General features: G+C 52.2%; 1 protein-coding gene across 1 annotated transcript; it reads right to left on the minus strand.

The window, feature by feature from the left end:
* Positions 1-2,038: 2,038 nt before the first annotated feature.
* On the minus strand, positions 2,039-8,006 carry RELT (RELT TNF receptor). Its single transcript, XM_053456145.1, has 10 exons — positions 7,959-8,006; positions 5,612-5,725; positions 5,082-5,260; positions 4,917-5,002; positions 4,239-4,496; positions 3,609-3,692; positions 3,332-3,413; positions 2,877-3,089; positions 2,558-2,726; positions 2,039-2,195 (listed from the first exon to the last, which is right to left on the minus strand). Exons 1-10 carry the CDS (start codon positions 8,004-8,006, stop codon positions 2,184-2,186), a joined length of 1,245 nt encoding a protein of 414 aa, XP_053312120.1. The 3' UTR covers positions 2,039-2,183.
* Between the last annotated feature and the right edge of the window lie 4,776 nt (positions 8,007-12,782).

A 12,782-nucleotide genomic window follows, 5' to 3' on the forward strand; every position in this document is an offset into this window, starting at 1 on the left:
AGCAAAACTATAGATCTGCCCCCCCCCCCAATAAATAATTGACCTCTTGAGAGAAGAAAAAAAAAAAAATAAAACTAATTTTGTAAATGTTTATTAGATACATTTAACAAAATAAATAAAAAAACTCATAAGAAACAAAAACATGTAAAATGAGAACCAACAAAAAAAAAAACCACCAAAACTTTAGTATAAAAATGATTTGTGGGAAAAATGTTAATTCCATGACAGATATGCAACGATAGAAGAGACAGGACCCCCCCTGCCCCCAAACAAAACACATAAAGGGTTCTGTAAACCAACATTATAGATTTTGATTTTAAAATGTCCCAATTTTCATAGTTTTCAGGACTTTGGTGAACGAGCGCTTGAAATTTCTAGAATGTTTGCAATCTCATCATGCTCAGCCGGCCAGGATGATGGGAGCTGCAGCCCCCGCTATAAAGCCAGTAAAACAGCTTAAAAGTAGCCCCCCGCTAGACAGACGATGGTTATGCAATCAACCAGCACATGGAAATCCAGCACTGCGAGGGTTACCTTTATGCGGATCCAGAAAGCTTCTCACCAGCCGCGCGTTGACTTATGATGTCATAGCAGGCGATAGAAAGCTTCTTAACCCTATGGGGCTGAGCTCTGACTCAAATTCCAAAATTCACCAAATTCAGCCATTATGGGACAGAAAACACTGATAAAGAATTAAAAATAAATCGCAGAGCAACAAACACATTCCTGGGACGTCAACATCAAGGGGCCAAAACTGTACCGCCCTCAAGGGGTTAATTTCTATGAACCATACCTTTACCAGGCATAGCAAACTGGTTTTGGTGTAATTATATATATATGTTTTTAAATGTACATTTTCACGTTTATCTCGCGGTCCGTGGATAAAATATTAGGACCCCGGCCAAAATTCTGACATTACATTCGATGACGCCGAGGCAGCGCATGCCGCACAGAGCCGCTGGGGCAGTAAACAAACTTATAAAACAAAGCACATAAAATGCAATAAATACGCAATAAATTAACATAAAAAAATTACAGTACCATAAAAAAAAAAGCAAACGAGACGTTTACCCCGTTCTGATAACTTTAGAAGTTCTGTACATGCGCGGCTACCCTGGGTTACAAGCACTAGGAACATGATCATCACTCTGCACTTAAAACGTTTTATCGGGGCTGTAATTAAAATGTCGATCTATAATTGCTGAATTTGGGTTGCCGGGGGTTACGGGCAGCCCATAATGCCTTCGTATTTGAACATCGCATATTATAAGCGGTCACGGCCCCCGCCGGAGAGTCACGGAACGGCTGCCCGCGGCACGTTACTGAATACCGAACATCGAGTCCCCGTCTCGGGTGACCAAGATCTCAGCACGTGACGCGCCAAGGTCATCCAAGGTGAGCGCCGCACCGGGTAAGAAGAGTCTCAGCAAACCGTCTGCTGATTGATGATTTAGACGGCGGACACTCAGTTTGTGACCTTCTGGCTGAGCACCGCCATCGCGGACAGTCGTTTCCATGACGACATGCTAAAAACCCCCCCGCTGGGGATGTCGGGGACACCAGCGGGTTTCCTTTTTTGGGGTGTTGCTTTAATAACCCCCCCCCCACCCACTGATACAGTATATGGGGGGCTTCATCTAGAAGGTTATATTACAACAAATTCCCCTTGGTGAGAAATAAAAACGTTAGAGGGCTGTATTCATGATCTCCTCGGGGGGTCGCGGGAATGCCGGCACGTTCTACTCCTACGCGTAGCCGAGAGGTTGCCAAAGCGCAGCGTGGAAGCCGAAGAATCGCGTGCGGAGTCCCGATGCAGAACAATATTTGAGCCGCTTGGCGGCCGGCGGCTTAATTCACCGCATGGCAGATTCATTCTGTCTCGGCGGCTGGACGGCGGCTCTACTAATAAACCTTCCCCATGTTTACGCTTTTTCGGAACATCGGGGGTCTCGGATCGGTTCCGCCCCCCAGAGTCCGTGAATAAAAAGAGTTCTGTTGTTTTAAATGAAAACGATGTAGTTTAAAACGCAGCGCGGGCTTCCGGAACGTCCCGCAGATAACGAGGCCGCTCCGCGCTCCACCTGCAAATCGGAGCTTCCTCGGGGGGCCGCAGGTGGCCAGCGGGGGGAGCTCTCCCACAGGAGGGTGCTTTCACTTTTGTTGTCCCAGCAAGAGGAGAGGAGTCAGATAACATCCTGACGGGGAGGAAAAAGTAAATATTTACAACAGACACAAAGCAAACACAAAGTCATCAGCTCAGGATATACAACTCCCATCATTAAAGGCTTTAAGAAAAGCTTGGCGGTAACCCAGGCTGATGAAGCTCTCTGCGCCCAAAATGCTCGAGGGAGGAGGGTTTTTGCGCAGAGAAATGCCCCGGGGGCTTCATTAGCAGAGCCCGGGGTACATCCTGTACAGCGAGCGGCGGGGCTGTGCGCACGTGTGCCTATTCATCACATAAACAAGACACAGCACGGAAAACGAAGACACGGATAATACAGAGATAGAGCGCTAAGCAATAAAGCGGCCGGACCCCGAGTCACTCGCTCGCCGTTACCTCCAGCTTGCTGGTGTCTTCCAGGCTGCGGTTTTTGGCCCGAAGCGCGTTGCAGAGCGGCGTCCTCTGCTCGGCGTCACGCGGGGCGTTCTGGGGGTCTCCGAGGTCAGAGAGGGTTTTCACCTCCGGGGGGCACGGCTTCTGTTCCGGAATACGAGCCACGCGGAACCTGCAACGAAGCGGCCGGGATTAATACAGATCGTGAATAAGAGACATCGCTATGGTGTGCGCCGGCGATATAAGTCACAGAACTGGATGGCACCCGACCCCCCCTCCCCCCGGAGCTCGGCTACGTCCTCCTTTTACCAGAGATTCCTACCTTCCCACGGACAGGATGGTGATCTCGCCCGCCCGGCCCGTCTTGGCCCCCGGTTTGGTGACCGGTAAGGCCGGTTGAGGCGAGAGAACGTCGGTCCACTTCTTCTGACTGCAGCGAGAGCAGCAGGGGCCGGAGCGGGACGCCAGGCCCTGGATGGTGTGGAGGTGATGCTGGTGCTTGCAGACGTGGGGCATTTGGGGCAAGAGGTGCAACCTGCGGGGCAGAGAGCCGGAGCCGGTGAGATACGGGGTCACAACCTCCTGTAACTACCCCCCCCATACACAATCCTACCAACCTACCCCAGAACAGATAAAGCATTCACTCAAGATCACGACCCCCCCCCCCCCCGGGGTCAATGAAGTCAAAAGGCAGACGTCCATATAGAAGAAGCAACATACAGGCACAATGTACATCGCTACACATATTAACTATACATGATACAGGGCCGGCCGTACCTGTGCGGAGCTTTATTCATGGCCGGGGAGGTCGGCTTCGTCTGATATTCTTTTAGAAGTTCCTCCAGCGCAACAGCGTTTTCTGCCGGGGGAGGGGAGAAAATACGTGAGATTTACGGAGAGCCTGGACCGCAGCGCAAAGAGGGGGAGGAAAAAATAAAATATACTAATTATTAATAACGTTCCACGATAAAAAACGAACGGTCCCGGGACTTTAAATAAAGGCGCGTTACGCGTCAGCAAACATTAGCGGGCCGAGGCTTCACGGCTTATTTACCTTTCTTCTCGGTTATGAGGCGCACGAGGACCCCGATGGTATCTTCGTTGGCGTTCTCCTCCAGCATACAGACCGGGGCCGCACCTGGACAGAAACAACAGGTTAGACACAGCAGCGAGACCGATTGGCTGTTGCCATTTCATGTCACTAAAGGGACGCTGCAGCCGGATGTCCTCTAATGCAGCCGCGCGGCCCCTTTAAATATTTTGGGTGTTCCTGTCGCAGATGCATTCCTCTTTACGGGGGTCTCGGAGAGGGGGGGGGGCGCACACACATGATCCACGGTTATTTCACACAAGCCGCCTGAGGGTTTCCCGCTCCATCTTTAACCCATTCAGAACCACCGCAGAGTAACGCAGCGACACAGCTGGAGTCCGGGTGCCTCATTGCCTTTCCTACCAACGTGTTACGCCTGATCCCTGAAGAGTTCTAAACCCCTAGAGATCTGAACCAAGCAGCTCGCTGCGCTCCCCATCCCCTTCTGGCGTCATTAACATACAACACGGACGCCTGCATCAGCCGGAACACGCGTGTTCTATGCAGGGTTTGCTGCGACCCACCAAAGAATGTAATTATAGCTATTTGGTAACAGGACGGTAACGGGGGGCCGCGGTCTCCCGGGGGGCTCACCGTTCTTGCCGTGCGCGGCGGCCTCCTCGTCCAGCTCCTTCCGCGCCGTGCAGTGGTAGCCCTTCTTTTTCAGCAGGTTGCAGAGGAAAATCCCCGACAATCCCATCATGCAGAAGACGGGCACGATGGCCAACACGGCGTACTCCGTGCCGCCCTCCTCCTTCACCCCGCTCTGCGTGATGTTGGCCGGCGCCTTGTTATCCGGCTTAGCGGCCGCTTCTATCGTCCTCGGGGAGCGGGAACGCAGCGTCCGGAGACCTGGGGAGGAAAAAGTAAATAAGGTTTATATGAAAGTCAAACTCCCCCAATGAAAGGCTTCCTATTACCAGCACCTAGGGGCTTTAAAGGGCCGACAAGTGGTTCCCCGGGCCCCTTAGAGCGGCACCAGACAAAGGCTGCTCGATATTTTATACTTTATTAACCCTGTGGCTCCCAGGGAGCTACCAAATCTCAGTTAGAGCCTACCAGAGACATGAGAATATACAAATCAACACCGACTTACTGATTTAAGGAAGTAACAGTGGTAGATAAGGGGAACAGCCTCTCAGCAGAAGTGGTAGAGGGTAATACAGTGAGGGTATTAAACATGCATGGGATGGACATACGGCTCCTGAATCTAACCTAACAGTGGGAAATATATATATTATATAGTAGTAGTAAGTAGTCGGCGGCTCGTACCTTCGCACCCCGCAGAGTCCGGGGGGGCCAGCCAGCAGGGGTAACAGGCGCTAGAGCTGCTGGTTTTGGCCACCAGCGGGAAAAACCTGTCAATAAATGAAAAGTGAATTAAGCTGAGATTCGGGCTTTGCCACGGCGACTGGTTGCCCCGGGAGACGGACTCACCCTGGCAGACAGACCCCGCACTGCGCGTCCGACCCGGGGGTTCCGGGGCTCAGCTGGACCCTCTTGCGTTTATCGCATTGCGTGTGCGGACTGCAGGGGGACACCGAGAACCCGCTGGAGAACGTCCCGGGACCGCACTTCCTACAGGAGACCCCGACACCGGCTCCAAAACCGCAAACCTGCAGAAACACGCAAAACACACGCGATGTCATCATACAACGGCTTACAGATTCTACCCCAGAATATCAAGTCACCGGCAGCCGCATATCAGCCATTTGTATGATTCTCGCTCTGTTATCTGATCCCCGATCTACTAAACACCCCGACTCCTTATCATACTGCCTGTGGGGAACAATAGAATGACTCGGTCTTAATCACCCAGCCGGACTCTCTGACTAATGAAAGTCTATGGAGGAACGGACTTCATTAGCATTGCCATAAAGCATGAGCTCACTGTGGCGATTGAGCTGGGAAAGCAGACCGGGGGGTGGGGGAGATGGTTTTGTTGGCAGGGGGGTCTCGGTCCTCACCCTGTCCGGCTCTTCTCCCGGTGGGCAGACGGGGCACGTTATACACCGTCCTTCCGTATCCGTGAATTGGCCCTTACCGCACTCCGTCTGGCAGCCCCCTCTCTGAAGCAGCAGCTACAAAAAAACACAACACGAAAAGGAACGTTAAAAGGATTCACTCTGACAGGCGGCCCCCGGGGGCCACAGAACATTTATTATGCGTATAAAGCAATGAAACCGATCAACGCAGGGAGACCACTGGAACTTAGAACCCGCCCACAGATCGGCCCCATCCGGCCCCCGTCTAGTCGCCCGTTTCTCCTGCTGTAAGAGAAATGGTTCCCTTCTGTCCCTGCGGCCCCCACACCGATCAGTCTGTTATTTGTTCTTAACCTGCGGTCCCGGCTTTATTTATAGAGCGTGCGCAGGATCTCCCGCGGCCCCACGGACGGACGTTCTGACACAACGATCTGCCCCAGGACACGCAGCGGGATATTAACCCCCTCACCACCAGGCAAGTACCCCCCTGCAATACCCTCATAGCCAGAAAACATTCTGACCTCCTAGAAAAGAGGGGCATCAGGGGCCCCTATAACAAGTAATGTGTTTGAAGGACTCCGGTGCATGCGTGGCTGGGGGTGCTGGGAGTTGTAGGTGGCTCGCTGGCGGGTGTCAGTGCGAACGCGTTGGGCTCATGTCAGGACTGTTCTCGGGCAAACACTTCCGGCTGCTCACAACCCCGTGACACGGCGTGACCCGCACCATCTGCTGCTAGAGAGAGACCGACGAGGCGCGGGCGCCGACCGAAGAGCCACTCGCTGCCAGCACACCCCGGGCTATAAATAATAGAAACCGCCAACATCTCTTAAAGGGAAAGCACCCTGGCAACCAGATAACTGAAGGGGAGTATTCACTAAACAAGGCGCCTGCCCACCTCTCATCCTTATTCATTGTCCAGCCCTGTATGATGTATCATTAAATCATTAAATGGGGGGGGGGTCCCCTCCACGGACCACTGCAGAATCCTCCTCCCAGCCGACAGCCCTCACCTGCCAGCCACTGCATGAGAGAAACACCGACGAGAGGCTCCTTCCCCTCCGCCCCGACTTTCTGGAGGATTCCTGACATTTTGGTATTTAATAAACTCGCTCCTAATCTTTAAAGTTCATTATAGAAGATTTTAGGCAGTTCTTTAATAAGATGGTGGTGGATTAGAGGACAGGCTCCCAGTAAAGGTGGTAGAGGGTAATACAGTGAGGGTATTAAACATGCATGGGACAGACATACGGCTCCTGAATCCAAGACGAGATCAAGGACCGATACCGCTTCTGCTGGGAGCCTGCTCCACTTATCTACCACCGTCTCAGTAAAGGAAAGACTAAGTTCTAATCACTAAAGACAGAGAAAAGCTCCTTGGGAATCGCTCTCCTCCTTCTCTACCGTTAGGAAGGATTTGGCGTTTATCGCGCCCCAGGGGTAATAATCCACTCCCAGCACCACAAGCCAATCAAAGCTCTGACAACGTCTGCCAATTCAATTTGGGGGAAATATTACCAAAAACGGGTTCTATATAATGCGTATAGGAGAATATTCCAACTTTTAACTCATTATAGACAGAGAGCGTAGAGCTTGGGGAAGACGACTTAACCATTTCCTGCCCGCTAAGTAAAGTGCGAGATTCAGCCGGCAGCAGCCACGCCCTGCGCGCTTTACTGATTCAGCATGATGGGAGTTGGAGTAGCGAGACGGCAAAGCCGGTGAGTAGAGGAAGCCGGCGCAGGGGATCAGAAACCGGTCTGGGTGGAACGCGAATCGCTTCGTCACTCAAAACAGAGAAAGAGAATTAAATCCACCCGACAAGGAATTTAACCCCTTCACTCCACAAACATGACCCCCCCGACACACACCCTGGCACGTTCACATGCGCAGCAGGGGTCTCAGATTTCACTACCGACTTTGGGGGCGAACCGTCCAAAACACGCTTCTTTACACCAAACATAAGGGTACTTAACCCTGTCCTCCCCCCTGCCGGGAAAAGATCACGGATCGATTCACGTGTCAGTCACCCGTCCAAAGGGCTTGGCGTGTTTACAGGGAGCAAAGCCAGGGCCGGTACGGACAGCCCCAAGCCGTGTTTGGTAAACAGAAGCCTCACCAACCCCCCGGGGTGATCACGGCCAACGGTTATATAATCATACATGTTCATGCCCTCCAGTTAACCCTTTGTTTATCTCAGGACACTGGTCAGGCAGCAACAAGTTTTGGGGCCATAAACGCAATAAATCGTTTTCTCCCAGCAGGAGATCTTTACCGGAATCCCTGGACGACCCAAAATACAGAAACCTAAACCGCGCCGAACAGAACTCACCAACAACAACAACGAGGCCAACAGAACCGCGAAGGCGTCTCCGGTCATGGCGGGAAATCACGATCCCGGCAGCAACAATCTGCAAAAAACAGAAAAAATATATAGTTATTAAAATAAATATTAACCCCGGGGCTGCCATACACTCTAATTTACAAGAGATGCTGAACCGTCCAATAGTCTCCTCCATAACCCGACCCCCGGGTGAGAAGCCCCCAGGCTGGCGAGTGTCCGGCAGACCCCCAGACTCACGGACGGGGGGGGGGCGTTGGGGTGGTGGCTCCGGCTTTTACTTGCCCGATTGTTCTTTTAGGGCACACGCCCGCTGAATGTGTCGTCCCCGCAGGGCCCGGCGCTACCCGTCCCCGGTGGATCATATTCCAGGGACAGAAGTCTAATTCCTCCCCGTGAATGTCACCAAACGGCCTCAGCCACGGAGTACAAACCGCCTGTCCCGACATTCCACGCGGATAACGGACGGATTTACCCTGCGCAACCCGGAGATTCCAGAATCTCTCCCCAAACTCACAGCCATCCAGAGATTCCCCCCCCCCCTCGGCTCATCAGCCACGCGTACGCCTACCAACTCTGCTGCAAGACAACACCATGCATCCACCTCCTCATCTCAAAGGAGGGGGAAAAACAAAAAAAAAAAAAAAAAAAAACACACACACACACACACCTCAAGGTCAAGCGAACGACCTACAAACATACAGTAACCCCTGAGGTCTCTTTGAAGCAGAGAACATGAGATTTTCACACCAAGACACGAGTAACCACGGCGACACTAGAGTCCGGTTCATTTTTTTTAATTTTTTTTTGTTTCCATGGAAACATCAACTTCACCAACTATTGAAAGGTTAATATGTAAAGCGCCCGAGGGTGAGTTTTGGTCTCACTCCGTGGCGTTGGGGGCAGGCGAGGCGACCCGCGCTCTGCTCTGGGACGGGACTGTCTGAGCCAGAATCGGCCGCTATATTTAGAAGCCGTGGCTCGGCAGTTCGTCATCTCGGTACCTGACGGGGAGCGAGTCGGGGCAGATCTGACTCACCTGAGTACCGGATACGCCTGCCGAGCCCTGCCTGCCGGCAACCGGCACGCGGGGCAACTACACCCCGAGAGCCACCGAGCAGGAGGACTTACAGGACGAGAGCCGGGGAGGAAAAAATTTTAAATATATATTTCATGTGTTTCGTGTCCATGGTAACCATTAAATGTTACCCAAAGGATAAAACCCAGAAGTCGCTTTTATCTCTGGATCCGGCTGCCGGCCGACGCTGGGGAATCCGGCTAATAGCCAAACAAGCCTTTCAAGCAGCCATTACTGCCCCAGCGGGGCCATTAACTGTCACGACGAACGGCCCCGGGCCCTGAATATAAAAAGGGTGTCAGGGTCAGCTTAATAAATTAATAATCCATACATTCTCCACCCACGGAACGATTAAATCATCTTTTATTTATATAGCGCCAACCATGCCCGCAGCGCTTCTCACAGTCCCTACAATCAAAGGGTGCGAAATAACTAGAACCGACAGAGGGCCCGGCTCGTGAGCTTGCAATCTAAATGCCCCCCTAAAACCAGCTGCATAGTTCTCATGGAATCCCCCCGGGGCCATGTATAGTAAATATAAATTAATTAGAATTTGTGACGAGCAGGAAGTTTTTAAATTGCGAAATTTGGCGCAGAACCAGGAACGGGAAGGAAAAACTAAATATACGCATTCTATGCAAATGTGCCGAGCGGGCGACGTCAGCCGGAGCCGGCGGGATATACGAAGGTGTAGCCGGGACCGACGAGTCCTGTGTGAGCTCATCGGGAGCGTTAATAGTAAATAGCAGGGGGAAATCCGGCTTCCCCTTCCTGCTCAGGAACATGTATACGATATACACCATACAGGAACCCCATATCCTTCCTGATACACACAGAACATCCCCCGCGCTACCCCGGATTATTATTACACGCTCAGGACCTCAGAGGTCTCTTCTTCAGGTGCAAATCAGCAGAAGCGGCTCTGCTCTTCCTGCCCGGCCCCGTTATCACGCGGCTCATCCAAAGATAGCCAAACATGTGTTTTACCCCCAGAATAGCCCCGGACAGGGCGGGAACGCGGCTCACATCTGACTGATGAGGTGTCTGGTGCCGGGGGTGGGTGGCTGGTCTGCTTGGTTGTAGCTCCAGCTACGGGGAGGAAAAAGGTGAATTTTACGCTACAAAAAAACCCAAACAGCCCATCTAGACTCCTGCTGTAACGACTCAAACCTTAATCAGTCGTTGGTCTCGTCTTAGATTCAGGAGCCGTATGTCTATCCCATGCATGTTTAATCCCCTCACTGTATTACCCTCTACCACCTCTGCTGGAAGGCTGTTCTGTTTGTCTACCACCCTCTCAGTAAAACGTCCTTCCATTCCATCTCAGCCCTGGGCTCTGTATCTTTAGATTACAGTCTCTTGCCGTACGGCCTCCGTACACCCGGATGGTTCAGTACGCCCGCCTGTCGCCCCGGACTCACCCGCCGCTCGGTTCGAGGCTCCTTGGTATCTGCTGGGCCAGGCTGAACATCGTGCAGGAGCCAGAAAGCAGGGCAGGGGAGGGGGAGCGGGGGCTATAAATAAACCCCGCGCCGCGTATCAGGACATTAAAGGCTCTTAAACGGCCAGCGCCGAGCACACAGGACGGGTCACTTAACGGGGCGAGCGGCGGCCGGATCCCTCGCAATGATTCAGCAGACGGGGAGCACGGCGTCAGGAGGCAGAAACACGTTGACTGTGAACAGGAGGAGACTAGAGGATGATAGGGGTTGTAGTCAGGCATCTGGATGATGGGTCAGTAAAAGCTGTTCCAGCATCACCGAGCCAGGCAATTCCCCCCCCCCACCGGGACACCATTACACTACAACTCCCACTATCCTCAGACAGCTGCTGGATACAGAGTTGGCTTCCTGCGGGATAATTAGTTTATTACACGGTTTATCGGGGGGGGGGGTTAGGATCGGGGTAACATGGTTTCCATAAATAATACAGTGGCTGCCCTGGCGTATCCAGGACCAACTCGGATCGGGTGTCAGATCACATGCTGCATGTCTGAAACCCGCGTGCGACACGCAACACTACACGGAGTCTACAGAAAAAAAATAAACTCACAATATTAACACATAAAACCTTTCAAATACCGCCAGATCGGCCCCCCGTTTCTCCCGCTGTAAAGACTCAAACCTTAATCAGTCGTTGGTCTCGTCTTAGATTCAGGAGCCGTATGTCTATCCCATGCATGTTTAATCCCCTCACTGTATTACCCTCTACCACCTCTGCTGAGAGGCTGCTCCACCCAGTCAGCGAACAAAACACTTTTCCATTCATGTTAAGGTCAGCAATGTGAATAACCGTATAGGACGCGGGCGCTCCGGCTATTTTAAGCCGCAGAGATATTTATAGCGCATCAGTAATAACATTGATTAATGCAAAGACGCAAGTGGGGGGGGCGCTCCTTAACCCTGCGAGTGCCAGAGACAGACCACACACACACACACACGATACAGCGCCTGATATCTCACCGGCACGGGGTTTATTGACGTCATTTAAAGCGTTAACGTCCCCAGATTCCCCCTGCGCAGGCTGTATGTTTCTGCACATACTCGGCACCGGTCTATGCAGCAGCCGGTAGAGCCGGTTCCCGGTATCGCCGTTTCCCGGTATCGCGTCCCCAGTTAGCAGAACGTCCTCAGCGCCGATAATCTGCAGCGTCACAGATCGGCCGCTTATCTGCGTTCACAGACCCGGAACGCAAGCCAGGGGCCGGCCGGCCGGACATAAAGGGTTAATAAACAGATGACACAGGGAAGGGTATGAAGAGGATTCATCGTTTTTGCTGCAATCACCCCAGACGACCAAAGGGATAAAAATAAAAAAAAAATATATAGAATTTATATAATAAAAATATTATTTTATTTCCCCAATAATTAAACCGACACAAAAATATTAAGAAGTGGGGATTCGATCATTTCTTTGTGTTACGGATAGCATGAAGTCAGAGGGGAGAGCGCTCCTGGTCATCACCCTTCTCCCCTCCCCCCACATCCAGACCTCAGACCAGTAAGGGAACTGGGAGCTGCTGGGCTCATCAGACAGCAGGAGATAGATAAGGCCCAGAGCAGAAGCTATGACGTAATCAGCAAGGATCAGGGGGGGCTTCACACCACAAAGCAGAGGGCGGACCCCCACACCCATAATGAAACATTGGGGAACATTCCAGAAGCTCCAAGACCAACCTGGGGACCCCGACGGGTAACAGCCCCCCCCCCCGACTTACAGCAACTCCCAAGCATCAAAATTACACAATAGGCACGAAAGCCTGAAAAACATTTAATATATACTGCCTGTGGGGAACGATGTAACGGCTCAGTCTTAACCACCCAGCCAGACTCTCTGACTAATGAAAGTCTATGGAGGAAAGGTCTTCGTTAGCATCGCCATAAAGCGTCAGCTCAGTGTGGGGTTTGAGCCGGGAAAGTCACCCAAAATATCACATGACTGACAGCAACGGCGGCTCCTGGTCGGCAGATAACGGGGGATTACTGGGACACGTCGTGGGTCGAGTCGTTTAGCCGGGCGGTGAAACCGGTCACCGGATATCCGCGGTTGCCCCATCAGCGAGGAGGGTGAGATACCGGGTGCCCCACGCCTCGGGTTTTCATCCCTCCTGCTTTGTTCCTGTTGTTAGGAAAGCTAATCTGATGAGAAAGGCTTCCTCCTGCACCAGGAGGCAGCGCCACGTATTGATTACTTCCTGTTCTGGATCAGAAGACAGACAGGACGCTGCTGCAGCTTCC

The sequence above is a fragment of the Spea bombifrons genome, chromosome 2 (genome assembly GCF_027358695.1).
Source record: "Spea bombifrons isolate aSpeBom1 chromosome 2, aSpeBom1.2.pri, whole genome shotgun sequence".
In the NCBI taxonomy this organism is placed as follows: Eukaryota; Metazoa; Chordata; class Amphibia; order Anura; family Pelobatidae; genus Spea; species Spea bombifrons.

Bases quoted from the DNA above. Each gene is read 5' to 3' on its own strand.
- RELT (XM_053456145.1), bottom strand. From the start codon at position 8,006: ATGACCGGAGACGCCTTCGCGGTTCTGTTGGCCTCGTTGTTGTTGTTG. The intron at 3,693-4,238 runs GTGAGCCCCCCG...GTTTCTGTCCAG, and splicing joins CGCCGCGCACGGCAAGAACG to GTGCGGCCCCGGTCTGTATG. The intron at 2,727-2,876 runs GTAGGAATCTCT...GCTTCGTTGCAG, and splicing joins ACCATCCTGTCCGTGGGAAG to GTTCCGCGTGGCTCGTATTC.